Source organism: Chlorocebus sabaeus, chromosome 23 (assembly GCF_047675955.1).
Source record: "Chlorocebus sabaeus isolate Y175 chromosome 23, mChlSab1.0.hap1, whole genome shotgun sequence".
NCBI classification, from domain to species: domain Eukaryota; kingdom Metazoa; phylum Chordata; class Mammalia; order Primates; family Cercopithecidae; genus Chlorocebus; species Chlorocebus sabaeus.
Genome location: NC_132926.1, coordinates 65,438,864 through 65,463,274, shown reverse-complemented (window position 1 = coordinate 65,463,274; position 24,411 = coordinate 65,438,864). Strand labels below are relative to the sequence as shown.

The following is a 24,411-nucleotide window of genomic DNA, read 5'->3' as shown; positions in this document are numbered from 1 at the left end:
TAGGGGCTTGTAATCCCAGGTACTCTGGAGGCTGAGGGTAAAGAATTGCTTGAACCTGGGAGGCAGAGGTTGCAGTGAGCGGAGATCAGACCACTGCACTCCAGCCTGGGCGACAGAGCGAGACTGCATTTCAAAAAAGAAAGAAAGAAAGAAAGGAAGGAAGGGAGCGAGGGAGGGAGGGAGGGAGGGAGGGAGGAAGGAAGGAAGGAAGGAAGGAAGGAAGGAAAGAAGGAAGGAAGGAAGGAAAAGTGCTGTTCACTCTTTCCAGTACCTGCACTTTCTACTCTGCTTCACTCCATGGAATATGGGAGGTTTTGGCTTTCAAAAGTTATTTATCTTTCTTTCCCTCTTTATGGCTTTTTAATCTTCCCCTCCTAGAATTGGGATAACTAAGTTATCCTGAGTCTGGAGGAAGAGGCAACAATTTTATGCATGTTAAACGAACAAATCACACAACACTCTAGGCTTCCAGTTGGGATGTTTTCCCATGACCCCCTTGTGGCCACCCGAGCCTCTGTCTGGGGAAAAGCGTGTTTGCCTTTCAAGCAACTAGAGGAAAGACAGTGTGTGTCATTTTTATTTACACTGAGAGAATAAAGCTAAAGTTCACAGACTACAAATGTTTGTGCTGATTTTGCATGACCTCTCAAAAAAAAAACAACAACAGTGCAAACTCAATTTCAGGTGAATATGCTGAATATTTGAATGAAGCTCTCTCATTGGAACTGAAAGAAGATTTAGAAATAAGACGGTTTGGGGCCCTGTGGTGGGTTTAAGTGTTAGGTCCCATTATTGCACCTAGAGTTTGCTGTCACAGTGAGATTTTTCAGCAGAGCTAATCTCTTCAATTTAATAAAAATTACGTGACTGTACCCGTCCATAATCTTATACTACATTAACCAGGATTCAGTGTTTCTGAAGGAAGGTGCTTTCGCTATTCCTGCTTAATCAGCCACCCAGCTGAGCGACTCTAATCAAATGCAAACACTGAAGCTTTTATTTTTTAATGCCAAGTGAGAATATACATCACAATTGTCAGATCTTAAGTGCTTGATGCAGTCGCTAAAAAATAAAATCTCAAATACCTCAATTCCCGCCTCTGGAGAGTGAAAGAACACGAATACATTAGAGGCACTGCATGGGCTGCAGAAATGTAAACATTGTTCCTATTATGGAAATGATAGCAAGACAGAAAATGTACCTTCTCTGGTCTCGGGAGACACATTTTTCATCTACTAAATCAACTCTTTCTGGAATATGTTTAATGTATTTTACTGGCAGGTATCAGTGGCACAGAATTAGAATGAAAGGAAATAAAAATCTCTACCCCTTCCCAAACCCACAACATGCAACCTTTAAACTTCTACTGAAATGCTGTCTTTGTCACAGCTGAGACCTTGAAGCTTTCTCATGGGGGTTTTTCTGCTAAAATATTTTGATTTCTGAAGTGATGGTTTTAAAACCCAGAAACCTTAGCCTGAAAAGTACATTCTCTTTTTCTTTCCTTCCTAAGGGTCCTCCTCCCTTCAGTTGTGACATCACAGTTGGTTGCTGTGGAAATGATTGTCCTGTGACAAAGGATTGTGACTTAAGTAGAAGCAGCAAATATCTCTTAAGAAATAAAGATTCTGTGACCCAACAAATACCCTCGGTAATAAAAGGCAGTCGAGGCAATTCACCATAAGGAAAGAGTGTGCAAGATGGTAAGATATCAAATAATTTCCAAATGTGATGCTTTTCAAATATTTCCAGATTTATCTCCATCAGCTTTTAAGGGGTAGAAACTGAGAAGCAAAAAACAGCCGGATAATTTGGCTGTAACTCACACCTTTTATGTGTGAAGCTCCCCAAACAGCGGGGTGTCCTGCATTCAAATATATTTTAATACCTATTCACCAAGAAAGTGTGCTAATGAAAATTTTCTTTCTTTCTTAAATTTGCATTTCCTTATTACGCTAAAATAGCAACTGATTTTTCTTCAATTTTGATTATGTATGGGGTTCTACTGAACATCATTTTTAACCCCCTACATATAATTGCACACAAATGTACACCTGTGGATAAAATGGGTTTTAATTTCCCTCATTGATTTGGTGATTTCAATGGGAGTTTAACACAGGTTAGACCCCAGTGATGGGGTAGGGGTGTATTACGTATGTTTTTCATGGCAATGAGTGTTTCATGAAACCCTTCCAGGCAACCAAATTTAGGGGGACTGGATATTCCCAATAAATGTGTATTATAATAGGAAGCTATTTATAATTGACTTTGGCATTCTATTATTTAAATTGTCCTCTCAGTTTAAAAGGAACATGGAGAGAGTAAAGCTAGAGCAATTCATTGGTTTCCCTGGGAGAATTGCAAATTTTTCACATGTATCCATTGCTTCTTAGCCTTACTTGTAGCTCCCAAATATCATTCTTCTTTCATGTCTGAAGGTCCTTGGCTATTTTGGACTCATGAAAGCTACTTATTCTTCCACTGGGAAGAACTCTTTTTTAGTGGATGATATTTGAGTTCAGGTTTTTGGTTGTTAACAAGTTAAGTAGGATCTGACCTTTCAGGAAAATGGTATCTCAGACAGATTTTTTTCCCCCGTCTCATTTTGTTATATAAAGAGTGGCCTTAAAAACATTTTTGCATCTCTTCATCTATCCATGGGGAGGCATAGGGCTTTCCTCATCTGCTGGTGTAAATTCAGAAACGTCCAAAGATAGAAACAGATCAGAGAGTAAGTTGAAAGTGCAGTTGAAGAAGATAAGGTAAACGTTATTTTTGGAAATGCCTTTCATACTTAAAGCTTTCTGCTTGTATCATGAAAAAGGGCAAAGAAGCATTCACAGAAATGATCAAGTCAACTTTGTGGCACAGCCATTGTGAAGGCTTGGAAACAGCAGACTTGTCAGTGGTGGTGATATAAGCAGCTAGAGAAGATCTCAGTGGGCTTGGAATTGCAGGCTCCCACTTACTGGCTGAGCGACCTTTTGGCAAGTGGTTTAACATCTCTGGGCCTCAGTTTTTTTAATCTGTAGCATGAGGTGAACACACCTAATCTTACTGCCTTACTGGGTTGTTACAACAATCAAAGGAAATAAAAAATAGGAAAGAGCTTAAATGCTGTAGTTTGCTGGATAAATCTAAAGCTCAGAAGAAGCCACAAAGGAGGAGTGGTGGGTTAGTGGCTCACAGAGGGCTTCCAAGTGATAGTCGCAGCTGCTCCATTGGATTCCATTTGGTATTGGTCTCCCACTGGAGAGGAGTAGACCTGTGCTTCCAGGTCTAAACTTCATGCCTTCTAAATGCAGGCAAAAAGGTGATATGAGATTTCGAAGCAATATAAGGGAACACATACTGTTTCAGGATGCCTATAGTTACTGAATTTTGAAATAATTAAAACAACAAAAGTGGAAAATGTTGGCAATTATAGTTGGATTCTCAGTGGAGTACAAATCCTGGGCAAGTACCACATTTTTTCTGCATTTATAACCCTTGCCATTAACAGAGCTCTTAGTTGGGTAACTCAATACATGATTGCTGAATAAATGGCTTTTCAATACATTGTAGAGCTATTTTTAAATGAACTTCTAAACTTAGTGGGTCATGTTTAGAGTGACTACCCCCTTGCTTTTGAAGTCATGGAAATAAATTCTATCCAATCATATAAAAGAACTTTAATAGTAGCATCTATCAGACAAATAAAAATAAATCTATAAAGGTGCTCAGTAATTTGCTCAAAACAATAAGAAGAGAAACTATTTCAAAAATGAAATTAGTTCTGGGAAAAATCCAAAAGAGTCGATGACGATAAATGGGTTATTTGCAACAACTGAGTGCTCCAGTGGAACTGAATAATTAGGAAAAAAAAAAAAAATGCATCCCTGCAAAGGGCAAAGGGCAAAGGGCAAAGGGCAAAGGGCAACAGGCTAGAGCTGAGTATCCCTTGCTTCAGATGTTGCATGGAAGCCCTGGGCAAGTGAAGGGCCCTTGGAGGGTGGTATACTCCCCTCCTCAGGTATCCTCCCACTGCAGAGAGAACAATCAGAGTTGGCTTCTCTACCCTAGGGTCTTGAAATTCCTTCCTCTTCCAACCCCTGCATCCTCTTCTGCTCTCACCAATTGAAAATGGGGCATTAGTAATGAAAACAGTATTTGAAAAATCCTTTGCATTGATTCATTAACCACCAGCTATTTCTCACCAGTCATAAGGTACTAAATGGTTATTCTTTCCACCTTCCTATTGCAGGAAGCAAGGCACACCCTGGCTTAGAAATTTCTCTGAAATCATGTCTTAAATTGGCAGAACTGAGAAAGAATAGAATCTCCACTGTTTTTTTTTTTCTTCCCTGAGGTGAGAGTTTTCAGATGCTGGAGGGAGGCCTCAGAGAGACAATTTGAAGTTCTTTAGAGTCCAAAGCAATGAAAAGATTATGAAGGACCCTGCCCCCAGGCCCTGCAACATGTGATTCAAAATAAGAACAACTGTAAACTGTAAACCAAGAGGAAGCCCAGTACAATTCTGACTTTTCCTATGATGACCATGTTAATAAATTTTGAAATATCAAACACTACATTCCTTATTTTAAAAAATGTTTTCTAGTAGCCCTGCTCACGGATACTATTCTGTGCAAAGGGAACCTCGCACCAGGCTCTGAGACAATTTGCTTTAGAAATGATGTTTTCCCCTAACTTAGGGTTGGGTTGTGTCTTTATTATCACTCTCCTAGTATAACAAGGTTTTGGCTCCAAGCATCTTTGTGGCTGCCTTCAGCAAACATTTACCAAGCACTGCACTAGGTGTCGGGGAAGGACAACGATGAATGAGGCATAAACCAGCACGGAAGAAGGCAAGTGCTTGCACACAACTCCATCCAAAGTGTGGCTATGTCATGAGATGTATCACTTCTGCTTCAACAGTGGGCAAAAGCTTTACATTGGAGATGGTATTTGAGCTAAGCCTTAAAGATGCACAGGATTTTAGCTGGAGTGGAGACAGCAACAAGAACTGGGGCTTGGAGGGAAGGAAAGGGAAGGCCGTAGTAATAGCAAATAGTCTAACTCCCTTCTAGTCTCTTAGGCTATAGGCATGAGCCACCCTTCCATACGCTAGCTTGCTTCATGGCTCTCATACAGGCTGTTCCCTCTGCCTGGAATATCCCTACTCACTTTCCCACTCATCAGACCCTATCTTTAGGGCTCAGCTTACATGGGGAAGCCTTCTCTGACTCCTTAGGCCAGGTAAGTTCTTCCTTCTACAAGTGTCCCCAGAGCTCTGCATTTCCTTTATCCTAAAATCATCACTAGTATGATACTTGTTTTTCTCACCTGGACTGCTAAAACTCATCACTGAATCTTCAGGCAGCAAGGTGCTCAGTAAATATCTTTTAAATAAATAGTAAAGGAATGCATACATGAATGAGCACTTGTAGAGAAAATCTAAGAGCAAGAGCTAGAAACATCATTTGGAAGGCTGTGGACAGCCTTGAATGATTAAAAAAGAGGTTTAGAAGATCTGCCACTCATAGAAGGAAAGTTCTTGGTTAATTTATCTGCAGTTTCTCTTACCTGAGAAAGCTAACTTTCAGCTTGCTCTGTTCCACATCGAATCCATTATCGAAAAACTCTTGGCTTCAAAGAGTCAGTATCATTGCATCAAAAGCACAGCTAGACTACCTGCATTTATTATTACTGTTTTTAAAACTAAACTTTCAATCTACTTATCCCCTGCACCTTACACAAACAGCTGGGAGATGTTATCTGTCCTATCAAAATATGAAGCAAAACAGACAAGCAAAAATACGTAAAACCAATCACACCTATTAAGCTAAATACAAAGGAGGAGTTCTACTCACCCCCACCCCAATTACCACCCTAAGTGTGTAAGACCCAGGCAGCCAGTAACCTAACTCGAAATGGTTAAGTGTGCACTTTCCCCTCTCACCCCCTTTCACTGAACGGCCTGTTTCTGAGCTGCTGTGATATGATGGATGTGTCTGTCTCCATAGTGAAGTGATTAATAGGCATCTGTGTAAAGCGGACCCGGTGACCACAAAGACAACAAAGCCTCTCTGTGTCCTTTAGAGAAATATGCAAAGGCAAAAAGGAGGATGGACATTTCCTCCATTACTGAGCCAGAGAGGGTTTGTGTTGGGTCTGAGAGCTAAGAAAGATGGCAAAACACCAAGAAAAGCCCCGGAGTAGGATCCCCTAAAAATAGATTCTTGATTCTGCTTTATAGTAAGACAAGCCTACAATTTCCTTGAAATCCTCATAACAACTTGAGTGAATGGAATCTAACAGCCCAATTTTTCTTCTTTGCAAATCTTATTGCAACAAAATGCCAGGCTCACGGTCAGTATGAATGAATGAACTAATCACGAGCCAAGCATCACCCCGCTAACCACACAGGGCCCGCTGTAATCCCTATTAAGAGGAGAAGAAAACAAACAGGGGAAAAACCCTAACTGGAGACAATTTATTCTCAAAGCCACACCCCAGCCAATCGAGATGACCACACTGAAAGTGAAATGGGAACTCTCTGTGGTTATCTGGGCAGGAAGCAGCCTTCTTCTTGTCTTACGGCATAATGTGAACCAGATGGCTTAGGAATAAACGGACATGCCAGCAGCCATGGAAATGGACTTGGAGTTTATAACTCAAACTTTCCTGTTCCCTTAAGTGCGTGCATGTGTGTGTGTGTGTTTCCTGGCAGGCTACAGATTAGGTACCAGGAGGCGCCATGGTCTTCAAGATATAGAAAGTTAATGACGGACCATGCCAAAGTAGAGGTAGCTTCCTGGCCTCGCTATTTAATATCCTCAATTCAGAAGCTATTTTAAAACTCACATATTGAAATAATGCTTGGTGTGGTTGACTGTAGACGAACCCACTTCCACTTCCATCACCTTTAAAAGTGATGCATTTTTTGTTGGGATGTCATCACAGGAATAGAAGGGAGAATGAGCCTGGAATTCATTCGATTTCATTTTTTTAGAGAAGAAACAGCTTCGTTTTTCCCTGTGTGCTGGGAACGCTCAGTTCACTGTTCCTCCACTGCTCTACTGCTTTAGAAATGGCATTGCCAATGGGAGTGCTACAGCCAGAGCACGGACTGATGTCTAGACTGAGAGTCATGATAAGATAATTTTTAAAAGCCATGCCCTGGAATGTTGGTTTGTGGTTTCATGTGCTAGAATTGTTACTGTCCCTGTAAAGGTAATGATTCTTTTATGTTGGCAAAGTTTTAGCGGAGTCTGCAAGGAGTATTTTCCTGCTTTTTGAAGTTTTCTTTCATCAGCTTTCTTAAATAAGACTAGAAACACAATGTCTAAGTGATTTCTAAAACCAGACAAAGCATTTCTATTTTCCAACTTCCTAGTCCCATCTTCTTCCTTTACTCTCTCATAGGGCATCGAAGCCACAAAATGGAGAAGTGGACCTCCTTAAAAAATTGTGAAATTTGGGCCAGTCTTTGCTTGGATTATTTGATTACTTGCTTTGATTTTTCTCTATAAACAAAGATAAAACAGATATGAAGAAACAGGTCTGGTTCAATACTGCTAAATCTTCCAACTTGAATTTTCTAGAAATGTAGTTCTTGAGATCTGGTTAAAGATGAGACTGGGTGTTATTGGTTAAGAACATAAACTTTGAGCTCATAAAGACCTGAGTTTGCATGTTGGCTCTACAAATAGCTAACTGTGTGACTTTGGGCATGTCACTCAGTCTCCAGGCCCCAGTAGTGTTGGCTATAAGATAAGCATTGTTGGAAGGATGAAATAGGTTGAATAAATGAACACAAAGCAGTTGGCATTGTGCAGAAAATGTGTTAATGCTCAATTAATAATGTAAGGACAGTGTTTCTAGAATGTTTGACAAGTTGCCTGTCTTGTACAGGGTCCAAGATTAGACTATTTTAAGGCAACACTTTGGTAGGGTTCAACTATGTTAGCCAAGAGTGGAAAAATAAGGATTTAAAACTACAACAAAAGCTTGACTAGTGAACTTAAATAAGACAGCCCATCAGCAATGTGGAAAATGTCCTAAATCAGTGCCACTCAGCATTAACATCACCTGGAACTAGTTAGAGACACAAATCCTCAAGTACTGCCCAAAGTTTCAGCACTAGAATCTCTGGGTTAGGCCCAGAAACCAGGCCTCCAGATGATTCTTATGTTCCCTAAAGCTTGAGAAATGCTGTCCTGAAATGCCATAAATAATATTCCAGAAAACACATCTAAATGTTTAGCTTTAAAATCCAACCTCAGACATCACTGAGGCAGTATATAGCGAGACTTTCAAAATAATCTGTAAAATAAATAATAAATAAATGTACTAAGTATTCCTTGGTGTTCGAAGTATGTTCCACATCTTTAATAGGTCTCATTGGATAATTTCTTTACTGTGGTTATCAAGCTCTGATAAAGAATATGAAATCGACCGTCTTTTATTGGAAAGACAATCAAATTCCTAACACTTTCCCTTGGTTATCTGTCAAAAGCACGGCATATAGCGCAAAATACTGTGCTGCTACTCCTGCAAAAGAATCAACCCGATTTGCTTGCACCAAAACGGCTGAAAAATGCTTGTGTTCTCTATTTGCTCTGGTATGAAAACATGGGGGGGAATTTCTGATACTCCTCATGTCTGTAACTGTGGCCATCAGATAGTGACTGGTACCACACAGCTCACGTATGTCCTAGACTGGATCAGCCCAGGCATAACTGGTTCTCAAGTGCAGAAGAAGCAGAATGCTTGATGGAGCCCACCATTGGATAGAGTGGCCTCCTTTAAAGGCTTGCATCTAATATCATCTCAAAACCCACTCTCTCATCTCAACTTACAGTTATTAAGTAATGTTTGAGAATGGTTTAGGGGATGCCAAAATCTTTACCTTCATCTCTGTATGACTAGACAAAAGAAAAGAAACTGACGAAGGTTCTTCTCCTTTATATTCCTGGGGTGAAAAGAGGGACTTGAGTTCATGTGTCATTCCCCAAAGTAAGGTCCTGATTTACAATAATAAAAGATGCCTAGCACAACAGTTCACTCAACAGAGCTCTATGCTTACTGATCTGCTGAGTTGAACTGAATCTGCAAATCCATAGAATTACATAAGACATTTTAAGTTACATTAAATTTCTGCTGTGTGCTTTTAAATCATGGAGTGCAAGACCCATCAGCACTTAGGGTATATTTATTACCTTAACAAATGTCAGATGATTGTGTCCAGTGCTATCTATAATTTATGAATAACAAGAGGCTGTGAGACTGGAAATGACATGCTTTAATATGTCCAAAAGGTTAGGCATAATGCAGTTTGCTGCCCTATAAATTTCTCGACACCATTTTCCTTCCTAATAAAGCATTGTCAGTGGTTGACTATACCGAACTTCCATTATTTCTATACAGTTCATGACTGCTTCTGATTTCAGTTAAAAAAAAAAAGTAATTGCAGATATCTGTTGGAAAAGGAATGCATCCTTTTGAAAAATATGAAATTTAAAAATAACTGGAGTGGAAAAAATTTTATTACGCCATTAAAAATGAATCTCTTTACAAAGATAGTTGTCAGGCTACAGACTTATAAGAGCTTAAGAAATATTAATTAAGGGTGACAAACCTTCACATTGCCTGTAATTGGCTTTCTGACACCAATTAAGATCCCATCTACTGTGCACCCAGTATATTTCAATATATCCAACTGCATTTCAGTAGTTTACTTCAGGGTGTTTCCACAATTTAAAGTGCTAAGAGATTTACATATGATGAGGTTCACATGGCTCCTTTCAGTCCCTCAGAGAAGCCCATAGGCTTTGCAAGAGTTTATCTATTACTTGCATAACCTACATCTCCCTGGAACCAGCAAATGAACCCAGCTTTTTCATCCTCTGTCTTTCCAGGATAATGGCGTGCGTGATGTAGTTAGTTTGAGCAAGCCCTACATAGTTTGAGGCCATTCTCATCTATAATATCAAGAAAAGAGAAGCTATTCTCAGAAAATTACCTGATTTCCACTGTTTTGCCCTCTGTGGACTAGTTTGCTTATGGAGCAGTGAAGTTTGCAAAGTAAAACTTCTAAAAAGCCTTTTAAAAAAAAACTTGATGAAACTAGGCTATCACAAAGAAAGGTCTGAGACAAAACGAATATTATTTTCCCACTTTTCCACATAATGCAAACTACAAATTGATTCTTCACAATTTTATTGTTAGGACAAAACAAAATCTAGATGAACGCAGTGCCGTTGAACCAATTAAAGAGCAAATTTTTAACTACTCCAGATGTTCTGTTAATAAGATCACACTTAAACTAGTCCCTGTAGTCCTTGAAAGTTCCATTAAGCTGTCAGAAAACTTTGTCATTGTGTGTGTTTTTGTAGAAAAGATGGGAGAGAATGGGAAGAGACTGAGGGAAAAGGGTGGGGGTAAAGTGTCATATCAAGTAGATGCAGCTTGAAAAAGTGGCTAGAGATTAAAGGTGAGAAGCACCTCTAGAAGGTGAATTGATTTTTTTAATACCCTAAAGTTTAAGTTGGCATTTTAAAAGCAAAAGTTCAAGCCTCTATAATCATAATTTAAGTCCTTCATTTTTTGAGAAAATGAATGTTAGGTTAAAAAATAAAAAGTTAGTGGTATCCCTAGAAAAGAAAATTCAAATACTGGTGTGCAAATTCAGGCAGGCGGAGAGATGAAACAGCTTTCTACATGGCTGACATTTAACTTTTTTTCCTTCTACCCTTTCCACAATAATCTCATCAAGACCTTAGATAAATTCAGCAAGTTGTCAAAAGGATACAAAATTAATTAGATCAAATCTACATCTATGCCCACACTACTGAAAGAACAATTACAGCCTCCCACATGGGCTTCTCGGCTTTGGACCCTCTCCCCCTGCACACGTTCAAACATGGAAACCCACATCCATTTGAGAGCCCAGCACCTTACTTGCTCACAATATCATTTTCCTCAGTCTCTCCAAGAAAAGCCGGAGACTACATGTAGATTCCTTTTCTCATAGGTGACCAAGAAATATTAATATAGTAAAAATAAACAGTGGCATCCTGGATTATATTATTAATTAAGCCACCATGCTCAACTGAACCCTACTGTTTTAACTAAAGAGAGGAAGAAGCCCAAGTCTGGAGTTCAGCTTGCCTGGGGTTTTACCTAGGATAGAGCTAGATAGGCAAGAAGCATCTACCAGGAAAATGCCGGCAATGTGTAGTAACAGACACTTTAGATCCAAAATTGATGCAAAATTCCACTTCCCAAACTTATTATGTACATGTAATTAATAACCTAATATGATTAAGTGACCAATTTACTATGTATGTTTCACCTATCAATCTCACTATCTTTGTCTTTCCCCACTTCTACCCTCCTGTGGTCCTTTTCTTTCCAGCATCTACCTTCCTATCCTCCACTGCCTGTCGCTAAAGCCAAAGCTCCTTGGCGTGGCATTTAAGGTTCCAGGCTATGATTTCAATCTCATTTTCCATTCCAGTCCTCCATATACTTTAGTCACCGCACACCCCTTGCCTCTTTATCATCACACTCTGTCATTTCACAGTGTGGTGTCTTGGTCATGGACTTTATTCAGCTTGGAATGCCCTTCTTCTTGTGAAATCTAACTTTTCCTTCAAGACTTTGCAAGGTTGTTCCTGTGTACCCCACTTGGAATTAGTTGTGCCTCCCTTTAGACTCCCTTAGTACTCTCCCTCCCCCTCTTTCCTTGACTTCCCTTACTGTCAGACTTCACTCTGCCCCAGCATTTAGATCACCTTTGGGTATCCCTCACTAAACTGTAAGCTGTCTGAATGCCGGGTTTACGTGAAATTCAAATTAGTATCTTCTGTAACACTCAGCATAAGGTTTATATATAGCACATGTTTGTTCAATTTCTGGTGAATGCAGGAAAAAAGAAACAAAGGAAAGGTTACTGTCTTGCCTTTCTTTGAGATGAGATTGTCACCATTATTAAACTATTATTTTTTAGTACTTTCAGAATTCCAGTTCTTCCCCTCCAAAGCCATGAAAATGACAGATTAAAAAAAAAAAAAGGAGGGCAGCCATATAAATTAGGAAGGAGAAAGGAATAAATATGGTTAACATAACAGTTGTTAAAATTTTGAGGTTAAGTAAAACATAAGAGAACCAATAATTTTAACCATGCTCTTCTTTAAGAACAATTTGATTTCTGAGCCTTCCTTACTTGAAAGTGGCATTTGAAAGCCTGTTTTCAGTAATAATCTTTAAATTACTCTTTATCACATTTCAAACACATATATAATATTTCATAGTCATTCTCTGAACTTAAGTATGCTAAGAATATTTTTCGTGGAAAAAGATTTTTTCTTAAACATATCAGAATATGGGTTATTCTAGATTTCCAAGAGTTAAAGGTCAAATGTAATATAGAAATCAGATCTTATATATTCACTGAGTAAGTAATCAGTAACATCTTCTATAGAATTATCAGGTAGCAAAGAGTATAAGTACTCTCAGTTCATTCGGATAAACAAAACTGTTTTAGTTAAAAGTATGTCCTATGCAGTATTTGGGGTATACTTACACTAACAATTACTTAGTTTTGTTTCAATATAAAAAATATTATTCAGGTGTAACTGCAATTCAAATAAACTGAGCATCCTATATTTTGCCTAGCAACTCTACTCTTCTTCTCCCAAGCACTATGCTTTAAATGACTCCCACAAATATTCTTTAAACCCAGTCTAAACTTCTAGCAATTAAAATTGTTAATCTCTTTTTTTTTCCGGACGAAGTCTCCCTCTGTCACCCAGGCTGGAATGCTATGGCGCGATCTTGGCGGGCTGCAACCTCCACCTCCCTGGTTCAAGTAATCCCCCTGCCTCAGCTTCCCAAGTAGCTGAGATTACAGGCAGTTTAGAGTAATAAACATGATAGTAAATCTTTACCCTCTAAAAATTAAACTGTTTAATCTCTAAAAATTTAGAGTAATAAAAATGATGCTAAATCTTTATGGGGCAGGTATAGCACAATTTATAAATAAAAAAATACTGACGACCTAAATATTAAGAATTGTATTATATTTTGCATAGTCAGCAACAGTAATAGCTTATGTACCAAATTTCTTATGAACTTTGAATGATACCTTTCCTCTAAGCTTCAAAATCAGAAATAAGTGATCTCTAATTCAAAAGACTTTTTGGAACCATCACAATCAATTCACTATCTCTTCATGTTCCTTGCCTCTGGCCATGCACGTTCTACCGAACTCAGTTAATTTTCCATTGTTGAGTGGATGTGAAAACCCTTACCCTCCCATTATTAGTACTCCCCAAGACAAAGGCCCTTTTTCTGAAGTCTCCTTGAAACTGCCTTGCTCAACTCTCACATTTAAAAATGACTGCAATAGGATCATTTTTACTAACAAAAGGAATGCAAATTAGTATGAGTTTTGTTTTTTCTTGAAATAAAGCTCAGGCTTAAAAAAAAATAAAAGCCTGAGTTTGCCAACACTCCCACAAAAATTTTAAATATGACTCCTTTACCAAACATCCATCATTTTCCTCATCTTCCCTGTCAAGTGATGTGTTATTGCTACAATATTGGTACTGAGGGAAAGAACTGAAGGAAAGGAGCTGAAAAACTGTTTCACAGTTCTATGTCCTTGATGTGTTCAGCCAAGTTGTCTTTACTTGTCTAATATATATTTTTAAAGTCTGTGGTGTGTGATTTTGGCATTTCATAAAGAGAATGTTGGTCATTTCGTGTCTACCTGTGCTCCATCTGTTTGGTGTTTGATATTTCTTGGGCAGGAACTATGTCTATCTCTAATATAGCCTCTTACTCCTTATTGGCATCCAAATTGCACCACAGAGCCAGTGATAAATTCTGCTTCAGACACCTCAGAAAATGTTTTTGTTACGGTAATATTACTGAAGAAATGGCAGAGAAAATTCAGCCCAAGTTTAAGAGTCAGGAAAAGAGGAGAGGCCTATTTTTCTTCCTTTATTACAGTCATCAGGAATAATTTTCTCTGTCCATAAAATCACTTATATATGACTTGATAGGAGCCAAAAAATTACCTTCTGTGTTGGGAGAACCAGGGTGCTTTAAAATCCCAAATCCATTAGATTTTAAGCATCGGAGAGTGTTAAAATGTAATAGTAACCGGGGGTAGGATCTATTATTAACTATGCTCACCTAAAATGAGATTTCTCAGTCTGTTAATAAAGACAGCTGACACTGAAGGCTTGGAACTTAGAATAGGTAAAGTTTGAACGGGAGAAAAGAAGAAGGGTCAAGTGTAGGCTATTGCCAGGCCGGGCAACACTTTGTAGCACAAGATTCCTTATGGATATCAGCAAAATAGATGAAAAGTGGAAAGGCTAAACATCAACTTTCCCTAGGCCACAATTTGAGTAATAACTAGCGGCAGACCACACTAGGGTGCTTGCTGCTGGTGTGGAGAAAAAACTTGCCAGATGCTTAACAAGCCTAGTCTAAATCCATGTTACTTTAAATTCCTATTTCATGAAACTTTCCACCCCCAAACACAAAGTTCAGTAGGTAGCAAAGAAATCAGAAGGGCACTGGGTTGTATAATTATAACACTTGGAGTGACGCATGCATTCACTTGGTTTTGCAATACCCAGCCAGGAGAGGCTATAGTGGTCATCAAATCTCATTCTTCCAAATGTCAGAACAAAGTTTTTGGTAATAGTTTAACCTTCACTGGACTCCTTCAATTGCTATAGTACATAGTCACCTAAAATTTGGTCATTCAACTACCAATACTACAATTTTAATCATAACAATGAATCTCACCTACCATATTATTTACTTAGTATTTTTATATCCCTCATAACTCCTGCATTATTTACTTCTCTATTTAAATTACCTTTAAAATGTATTTCAAAGGGAAACTTGGTATCATTATCACAAATGAAAAAAAAGTGTCACTTTTCAAAGATAAAATGTAACCAGAAAAATAAAAATTAACTTAAAGCCAAACAATGTTAATTCCAGCTAGGTGCAGCTGGAAGACAAAGCCCCAGTGTAAACCCTATTCTCTCTTTGTCAAAAAGAGAGAGTAGCAAGTTTAGGGAGTTGTTAATGAGAAAACACCAAACTGAGACTTTTCCTTTCACATAATCAAGAAGATAATGCAGAAGACTGAAAGAGCAATGAAAAGGGCATAAATTTCCACCACATGACTCAATAATCTTGAAGGCCATCACATCCCTGCCACCTAAATCATCCCGTATAAGGTGCTGCTCATCTCCCTCAGAGGCAATACTGCTGTAGGCTACTGCACATTTAAAGAATAAATAATTAACTATAAAGAGAATTATTGATAACCTCTGTGATTTATAAAATTCCATTTAGGATTGTGAGATGTGGACAATACTAATCGTATTTATACATCTTATGAATCTTACCGGAATATTATTTCCCAAACTAAAAACTGCTTACACAAATAGCTTGTACACTGATTAAAATATATTCAACATTTGCTATCCATTTTAGGTTATTCACTTAACCTCTAATTTAAATTCTGTTTCTATAATATATCTTATTCTTGTCTGTAATGGGCATATTTTCTGGACTAAATGTAATAATGTGATAATATCTCACTTTAAGGATTTCCCAAAAGATAGAAGCATACTACAACTCTGGCATTTCTGATTAAATGGGAACTGCTCTATATTTACTATTTTGTCCATTTTCTGAGAGCTCACAATAACTCTTTATTATAAAATAAAGTCTGAAGTAGGAGATTTTTATTCTGTTCAGGATATATTCTTGTGTCCTCACAGCAGTGGTCAGCACTTACATTTTATATGTATGCTACATAGCTCTCTTGGCTGCTCTGGACATGGCTAATTTCCTTACATATCTCACAGACTTCTTGGAAATCGGCTTTAAAGTATTGTTACTTTTGGTGAGGAATAAGAGGCACAAGGGTGGCTATTTGTTCTCAGTATTGTTTAACCTAAAAACGAAAGCTCTTATTTCTTTTGATGTGGGAAGCGGTGGTGTGGAATAAGCCAGATCTAAAAATAAACTGGGTTTTCTTTCTTATTTATATGTAATTAGAACCCCTTTGTAACTACCTATTACCACCTCAATAGTTATAGGAGGAATAGATAATATGTATTTTTTTAATGTGGCAAAACCAAGAAAGAAGTAGTCAGGGCTGCATCTCATTTATCAGCTTGGTAACTAAAGGGCTCGCTCCGGAGGCTCCAGACATCTAGGGATCCAGAGATAAAACAGAGCAGTTGGCTGTGTTTTCACTAATGAATCCAGGGCTTGAAAGATATCAGGCAATTTTAAAGAAAAGCAGCAAGGACAAGAGACATTAGACAAGGCCAGTAGGGTAATGAAGGGCAAGGCCAGTTACTGAGAGAGAAAATTACTTCATTTTCTATGATAATGCTTCCGCGTGCTGTGCAGGTCTCTTCTCACGCTTTGTTAGTATCACTGTATATACATACAGCATCAGAATGCTACTCACAGTGTAGAAGGAAAGAGCCTTGGAACATTCCACAGAGGGGCAGAGGGCTTGGGTCTGTTATTTTGAAAGGGGGAGGCTAAGAACAATGGTAGCAGAAGGGGGTTAGGCTGCAAGGTGAGGAAGGGTGTTTCGACAGAATGTGAGGGACGCACAGGATTAAATCAAGACGAAAGACATAGCAGGGAAAAGAAAGAAAAACGCAGCAAACATACTCTGGAAATGGAGAATTGTTTGGAGGATGAAGTGGACAAAGAATGGGACCAGCTCACTGGCAGTCAGCATATCTGCAGAGTAGAGCCATGGGCATGCCTTGCTCACTGGCCTTTTTACCAGTGGCCATAATAAAATGGGCAATGGGCACTTGACTCCTCAGCGAGCTGGTCAGTGGACACATTTTCTGCTTAGTGGGGAAATATGATGGATTTTAGAAACAATTCCAGAGTATATTTAGCTCCTAAAGCTGGGGCACACAAATGTCACATTCTCATGAGACAATCGACCCAGTAGAAAGAGCACCCATCACAGGCCCTTAGAAAACCCATGAAACTCTTGCATCCCAGGAGATGCTGCATACACGGATGTGACATCATTAAGGCACTGACATCAGGGAATGAAAAGAAGCAAGGGCATCACAGATTGGTTCAAGTTAAGGGACGCCATGATGAGTCAGAAAAGGAACAAGACTTTTCCAACGGAGTAACGCCATCACCAAGTCATACCACACAGTGCTTGGCAAAACGAAACAAAAGTTGAAAATAAATCATGAACATTAAACAAAAAACAATTTGGAACAAAATGGAAATTAAAATCATAAAAACTATGATAAAAGGAACATTAAGCTACATCTTTTGTTTAAAATTTCTGCACAACTCATTGGCATTGCCCCATCAAACATACAACCAATGGTAAAAAACAAACTCAAATCTGACAGGGCAAGGCAAGGAGTTACTAGCACAAGAACAGTGATCATGTTAAACACCCATGCAATCACCTCTGCCACCATTGTTTGACAATATGTAGACTGCTTCCAGCTTTGTCAATATAATAAGACCCAAGAGAATGAACAATGCCGAATTTTAAAATGATCTGTCAAAGTGTTAATTGGACTCTTTGAGAACCTCCATTCCTTGGGGGGAGTTAACGATTACAGAAAATTCATGCTACCCCTCTCAGTGAAGTGAAAAGAAAATTACTGCAACCAACAGCTAGATATTTAGTTGGCATATTTAATGCTTTATTGGAAAGGCTGTTTGTTTTATTTTGTTTCAGAAAATCGCAGTGGCAAAAACAAAGTGATTTCTACTAAGTTTTCTCTTCTTGAGAACACAGGACTAGCACATCTGAGGTCAGGAGCCACACATAACAAATAATGGCATATGCCAAGGCTTGTAATCTGTCGGGACAGTTTCTCTTCTATCTGGAGCTTTCTCAGGATGGAAAGAGCAGGCAATCCCTCAAACTGAAAGAAGCTGATGAGACAAAACCAGCTCTTAAAAAAAAAAAAAAAAAAAAAAAAAGGGTTGGCCGGGAGCAGCAGCTCAAGTCTGTAATCCCAGCACTTTGGGAAGCTGACGCGGGCAGATCACCTGAGATCAGGAGTTTAAGACCAGCCTGGCCAGCATGGCAAAGCCTTGTCACTACTAAAAAAAAATACAAAAATTAGCCGGGCATGGTGGCGGGCACCTCTAATCCCAGCTACTTGAGAAGCTCAGGCAGGGAGAATCTCTTGAACCTGGGAAGCAGAGGTTGCAGTGAGCTGAGATCGTGCCACTGCACTCCAGTGTAGGCAACAGAGTGAGATTCCATCTCAAAAAAACAAAAACAAAAACAAAAAAACAAACGAATAAAGATTTGAGGCAGGGCATATTACTAAGGGGAAGGGGAAGTCTATAGAAGAAAATAAAATCAGTTAAGAGGACATGCTCAAGAACAAGACAAAAGGGGCTCCATCTTTACATTTTGACTTGGCAAACACAGTAAGCAGAGTGCCCAGCACTCTCAGGAGATGAGAAGCAAAAAAGGAGATGAAAATGTAGCCTGAGAGTCTGACCACAAAGCATTGTCTAAAAGTGAAGATGGAGATATGTATGCAGAACACTCTGGGGGAGGGCGCGATAGCGACTATCTTCCAAGGGTCACGGTGGCTGCTCTGCCCTCGAAACTCAAACTCCCGCTTGGATGAAACTCTTGAAAACATATAGAAGTAAACAATTCTGAATGGGGGGAAACAGCTCAGCAACATAACTGGGCTTTTCAGTCTCTGATTTACAAGACTGTTTTTTGGACAAGTAAAGGCCTCTTTGGTTGCAGCTGCAACTAAAGTAGGATGTGTTACCAGAAGCAGCAAATGGCAAGAAAAGAGATGACATTTCCTGTCTGCAGCTAAGCAAAGAAAGCAAAGGAGAATTTAGGACAGTTCACAGTAGAATCCCTTTCATTTAGTGTGGCTTCCTTTCCGTTTTAAATGCATAGCAATTCTGCTTGATTAAATAACATATTTTTGTCTTAGCTACTGTCCTCTAAGAGCAATTGCAGTACGTCTGAGGACCATGGCTCTATTCAAATTCAGCACCATGCAAGAGTGAGAGATGCTACCAGCCAGAAAAGACTTTGCCCTGCTATTTCTCAATTCACTGATTAACAGGGCCTTTACTTCAATTGCATTCACTTGCCAAAGCCCGAACCGCATTCCGTCACATTATGGTGGGAAAAGAGGGTCCAAAAATCTCAGAATGAGACTAAGAGGAATGGCAAGGGATGTCAGAAGCCAGCATCTGCTTTGGGCCAAGCCACATCTTTTTTGGGTAGAGGAAGCTCAGAGGATATATTATTTGTTTTGTGTGGTTTTCCTTGGTCAGAGAATAATTTAGGATCAAGCTTCACATAGAGGATGGGGTTGCAGTCTTTTTCGAGAAACTTTCAATCATAGCGCATTGGAGGTTCCTTAAATGCTGCTAAAATTCAGCTGGAAGCAGTTACACAGTCCTCCCCACTTTTCCCTCCCTCTCCCCCGAGAGGAAGAGGCATTTCCAAGGCCTTACCCTTCTTGTCTTGGTGATTATGGGAAGACACTGCCCCCAAAGGGTCTGTGCTGTCAGGTGAGTCAAGCAGATGCTTCCAGTCCAGCATTCCTCCCCTAGACTCATACCCCTCTTGAGCCGTCGAATCTGATGTGGTTGTGCTGGGCAAGAGGGAACTGGAGTGCCCTGTTTTCATCACAAATACAGTTAGGAAAACATCATCGGAGAGACCTACATTCCCTTTGCTCAGAGGCCTGGAGGTGGGACACCCAAGCTGGCTGTAAGACTGAGAGGAGACTGTCCTAGAAACGACACGGTTTAGTGGTGGTGGTGGTGTGGGGTGTGTTCAGCAGAAAGCCCCTTGAACTTGTAGTTAGAAAATGAAGGGTCAGATCCTATCTCTGACACTTGCTGGGTGGGCCTTGGGGAATCACTTAACCTCTTCCTGTGCACCCAGTGGGGATAAAGACACCTCTCAGTGTTGGGAGGATAGGGACATAATGGTGAAAGCATCTTGCATAGTGTCTGACACATAGTAGGTGCTCAAGAAAGGCCAGTGTCCTTCTCTGATATTTTCGTGTCAGGACTAAACACAGAAAGTGTCCACTCCAGGAATCCCATTTGTGACTGATGGGGCAGGTTTCTGGTAGTGGGTAAGTCTTGTCCCTGTCACAAGTAACTCAGTGACTCTGCACCCTTCCTATGGAGGTTCTACAGTGTGTCTGGTCTTCAGGTTCAACTCAACTTCACAGGCATTCCTCTTTCTGGGAGTAGTTATTGCTTTGCAAAGGGATCTATTCCCACTGTCTTTTCATTGGAATGGAGACTTCAACTGCTACACACTACTACGGCTGTCCCTTTTGTGTCTTATTTCAATAAAAATGGTTTCCGTTTTTGAGGCTGCATTGACTAAAATGATTCAAATTAGAAAAGGATAGATTTCTGAGGTTCAGATAAGCTACCATAGGATAATACGAGAAGAATGGCTGGGTTGAGAGTTACAGCAGAAACTCTAGCCATTTCCTGTGAATTCGTTTGTAAGCTCTCCCTCCATCATTCCACAAGGTTAAATACAGATTGTATCAGGTGCTTTGATCCAAGCTGACACAATGATTTAAAGAAGCTCTACTACCTGTTCTCTCTGGCAGAAATAAAATATGACCTCCTTGTGATTTTCAACTGGAGTTTTTGGCTTACATAGAGCAACCTCTTGAACAATTTTTAAAAGATATAAGGGCAACTACTGTGCATGTATAATTGGTGCCTTTGGTGGAAAGTAGGGCAAACTCACAACAACTCCAAAAGCTCCAGCCTTGAAGTATGATCACCATGCACATGATAAATAAAATATTGGCCTCTAGAAAGACAGATTATAAGAATAAGCACAGTGCATTCTTCTTCTTCTTCTTTTTTTTTTTTTTTTTTTTTTACAATTATTATTGGAAGTTGGATTTCCCCCCCAGGAGACTGTAATATTGCAAATTACAGACAAAACATATATAACAAAGATAGCTTTTTATCTTCTTAAAACTGCGTAGCAGGAAAAAGGAAGCCAAGTGGCTCAGCCATGCCATAGTGACTTCTACGGAGCCACCACACTTAAATCCTGCCGCAAAGCTTTGGTAACATTGAAGAGGTCCCTTTCTGTATGGCACTTGTTTGGCTCTCACACAACTTCAAACATCCAATTCGTTGAAAATAGTCTGCATCGTATCCAGCTGCTAAAAGCATGTTCATTTAAAATTCAAGGAATGCTTTATTCTAGACTTTGTGTTTTTACATTTCTGAGTTTCACATCTCATGTCACGATACAGATAAGAGAACAGGGGCAGGAAAATCAGCCTGAGAAATGGAAATATAGAAGTTCCTTTATTTCCTTTCAGCTTACATTGAGGTCTAAAACATAACTTTTTTTTTCCACTCTTGAATTCAAGACTACTCTAAATAGTCTAATATGGTCAGTCTAAGAGAAAATTCAGTGCCCAGTAAGCAAACAATTAGAAATAGCTTGTAGGGAGTTAGAAAGAGAAAGTGAGGAAGAAAAAAAAAAATACCTCCCCTCCAAGTAGCAAGATTTCTTTTACCTGAATTGATATGCATTTTGAGCACTTTCAATTTAACTGTGTTCAAGGGGCAATTTTATGGTAATGCCATAAGTATGGTTTAGGGAGAACATTTCTTAATACGGTAATCTATGGGAAATATATGCCTAAGGGACACATTCTCTGTAGAAAGATTTCCTGGCCCATATGCTGCGAATACATGGAAAACTCATTGGTAATGGAAAGCTATGGCTATGAGAGGATATTAATGTGGACCAGATGGTAGTTAGGTAGGAAAGTGTTTTACACAAATGTGAGAAATCAGTCTCTTCTTCCTATCACTGAAGTGTTAGTCTAATACCCACCACATCTCGATTTTCCATATGTAAATCTAGAGAAACCATGCATCTGATTTACTCGAAAGAAAAAACTGAGCATCATGAAGTTTGTAATCCTTTAAACTTATGCTTGAGGATACGAAACACGTGCCAGTGGTGAATTAAACAGAGAAAGCAATACATGATTCGCAAAAATTTTAGAACCACCCTGTAAAAGCACCATTAAGCAGTAGTCCTCAGTCTGAATTCAAAGATGTGTTATTACCTCTCCACGCTTAAAAAAATATTATAAGGAAACCACTTATATTCCTTCTTCTAGTCTGATTTTTAAGGTCGTATTATTTTTGTGCATTCCCTAAGAGACTTTGCAACCAAAATCATGCTACAAAAATAGGCAAACATTTGTGGATGTGATATCATATGTCAATAGATTTGGAATCTATATTTTTGTTTTGTCAGTCCAATAAGAAAGGTCACATTTTAATCAATTGAGGTTATACTTTATCATTCTCATAAAATACAAATAAATAGGTATATTTTGAAAGTTAACTTTAATGCATCATGTTGTTTCTCTATATCTACAAGTCATTGTAATTCCAGAGGTTAGACCCTCTTCATACTACTCTAACCTATTAACAATGTTTGTAGACAATTAGACACAAAACAGAGACATTAAATCAATACAAGAGAGGAAGAGAGAAGGAAAATAATCAGGGCCCAATTCACTAAAAGGGGTTCTTGCATATGTAACTGGTGTGGCACAGAGCTTTTGACAAGCAGAAAGTCTGCATCATTTATTGAAATGATCCCTTTTCCTAGGTTGGGCAGTTCTGGTTTTGTAGTTGGCTCTGTGAGCCTACACTCAGCCACAGAGTGCAGGACATGCAGAGGACACAGCTAGAAACAGTGTGGGTGCACTTTTTACTTTGGAGTTGGCTTCCTTGTCTATATCCATGCTCATAAAAATAGCAATTTATTTCTTCTTTTGGTGCTACAAATACAGCGCCCAGTACAGTGCCTAGGACACAGTAGCCACTCAACAAGTTTTTGCTGAATGAATTAGTGAAATCTATTCTGGGTTTATTAATTCCAAAATTAACATCCCTTACAATGGTTTATTTTTAAAAGTTGCCAATATTTTCGTAAGTACTGTCTGAACCAGTCCTCATTTTGATGGTCAATTAATCATTGAACTGCTTCACACTGAATAGATTTAGCCTGAAATGGATAGGATCATTAGCTGAAAGGAAAATTCCAGCTCTTCTTTAGTTGCCTCCCCCCAAGACCTGAAAATGAATGAGCATCATCCCTTAAAGTGTTAATACGGAAGCATTAATAAGTACCTTTCCTTTTGTAAAGGAAATAAGAGAGAACATAGCTTGGGAGTGATTTTTGTTCATAAGAGTATCCCATAGTTTAATTATTCTGTCTATTTAAGAAATTACCTGGGAGTTAAAATTGGTCTTAGTATGACTGATGAATGCTGGGCAGGTTGCTGGTTCAATTTGTTTCAAGATCTTAATTTCTCAATATCCGATAAAGACTATTCAATTACAGGAAATGATCGCAAAGTATCATGTTGGAAAAGAGCAGATACAAAGTGCAGTTTTTTTCTCAAGGCAGTCTAAGCTAGACGACATTTGCCTCCTGAGCAATTTTTCTTCTAGTCTTTGGTGTTCAATATTCTGGTTTCAGTCATAGATGAGGGAACATTAAAGGTGGATGAATTCTGTGGGCTCATCTACTCCACACTGCCTTACTTCACAAGGGGGCCAGTCAGGAGAAAGCAGGCAATATTTTCCATTCCTAAACAGTTCCAGGGCATAAACCAGTCTTTAAGATATTCAAAAAGGCTTTTTATGTATGCTAATTTGACACAGGGAGTGAGAGTTTACAAAGAACTATTAAACACATTTGTAGCCATCATGAACTATTTTTTTGGATCATAAATCAGCATTGCTTTCTTTTCCTTCCTCTTTGTTTTCTTTTCCCTTTTTTAAAATTTATTTTTCTCCTTCCCTTATTTACCTACTTCTGTACTTAAAGACTGTCCTGGATCTGTTGCTTGATTATTTATCTTAAACACACAAACTATAAAATGGCTGTGTATACATGAAACTCGCAGCTTCCATTATAATGCAGAGGCTTAAATCTGCCATCACACAGATGTTTTTCATACCATATTTTTCTAAAAAAACACATGGATAGTTTACCCTAATAAATATTTGGGGGTACCTTGAGAAATGTAAATGGAACAGCTACATTTTAACTTCTTACATGAAGAGTTCAGAATATTCTGTTTATGGGCTTAGTAGCTTTGTTTAATATAGTGATTGTGTATTTCAGACCAAGAACAATGAGATAAATCCTGTTTGTACATCATTTCCACTGCGTCACTCTTCCTTGTCTACATTCTGAAGAAATCGCACTGAAAACATGTCTAAATATTCATACTCTTTTTGAGCTTAAATTTCAGGGGCCAATTTCATACTATATTGGAAAATTTTGTC

At 38.8% G+C, this 24,411-nt stretch overlaps 1 protein-coding gene across 3 annotated transcripts in view; it reads right to left on the bottom strand.

The window, feature by feature from the left end:
* The window catches only part of SEMA6A (semaphorin 6A), a 133,423-nt gene that overhangs the window by 4,700 nt on the left and 104,312 nt on the right, over window positions 1-24,411 (bottom strand). For all 3 annotated transcript variants that reach the window (XM_038008736.2, XM_008014202.3, XM_038008740.2), the window contains one exon: window positions 19,543-19,707. In XM_038008736.2, coding sequence (XP_037864664.2) covers window positions 19,543-19,707 — 165 coding nt within the window. The remainder of the gene's footprint in view (window positions 1-19,542; window positions 19,708-24,411) is intronic.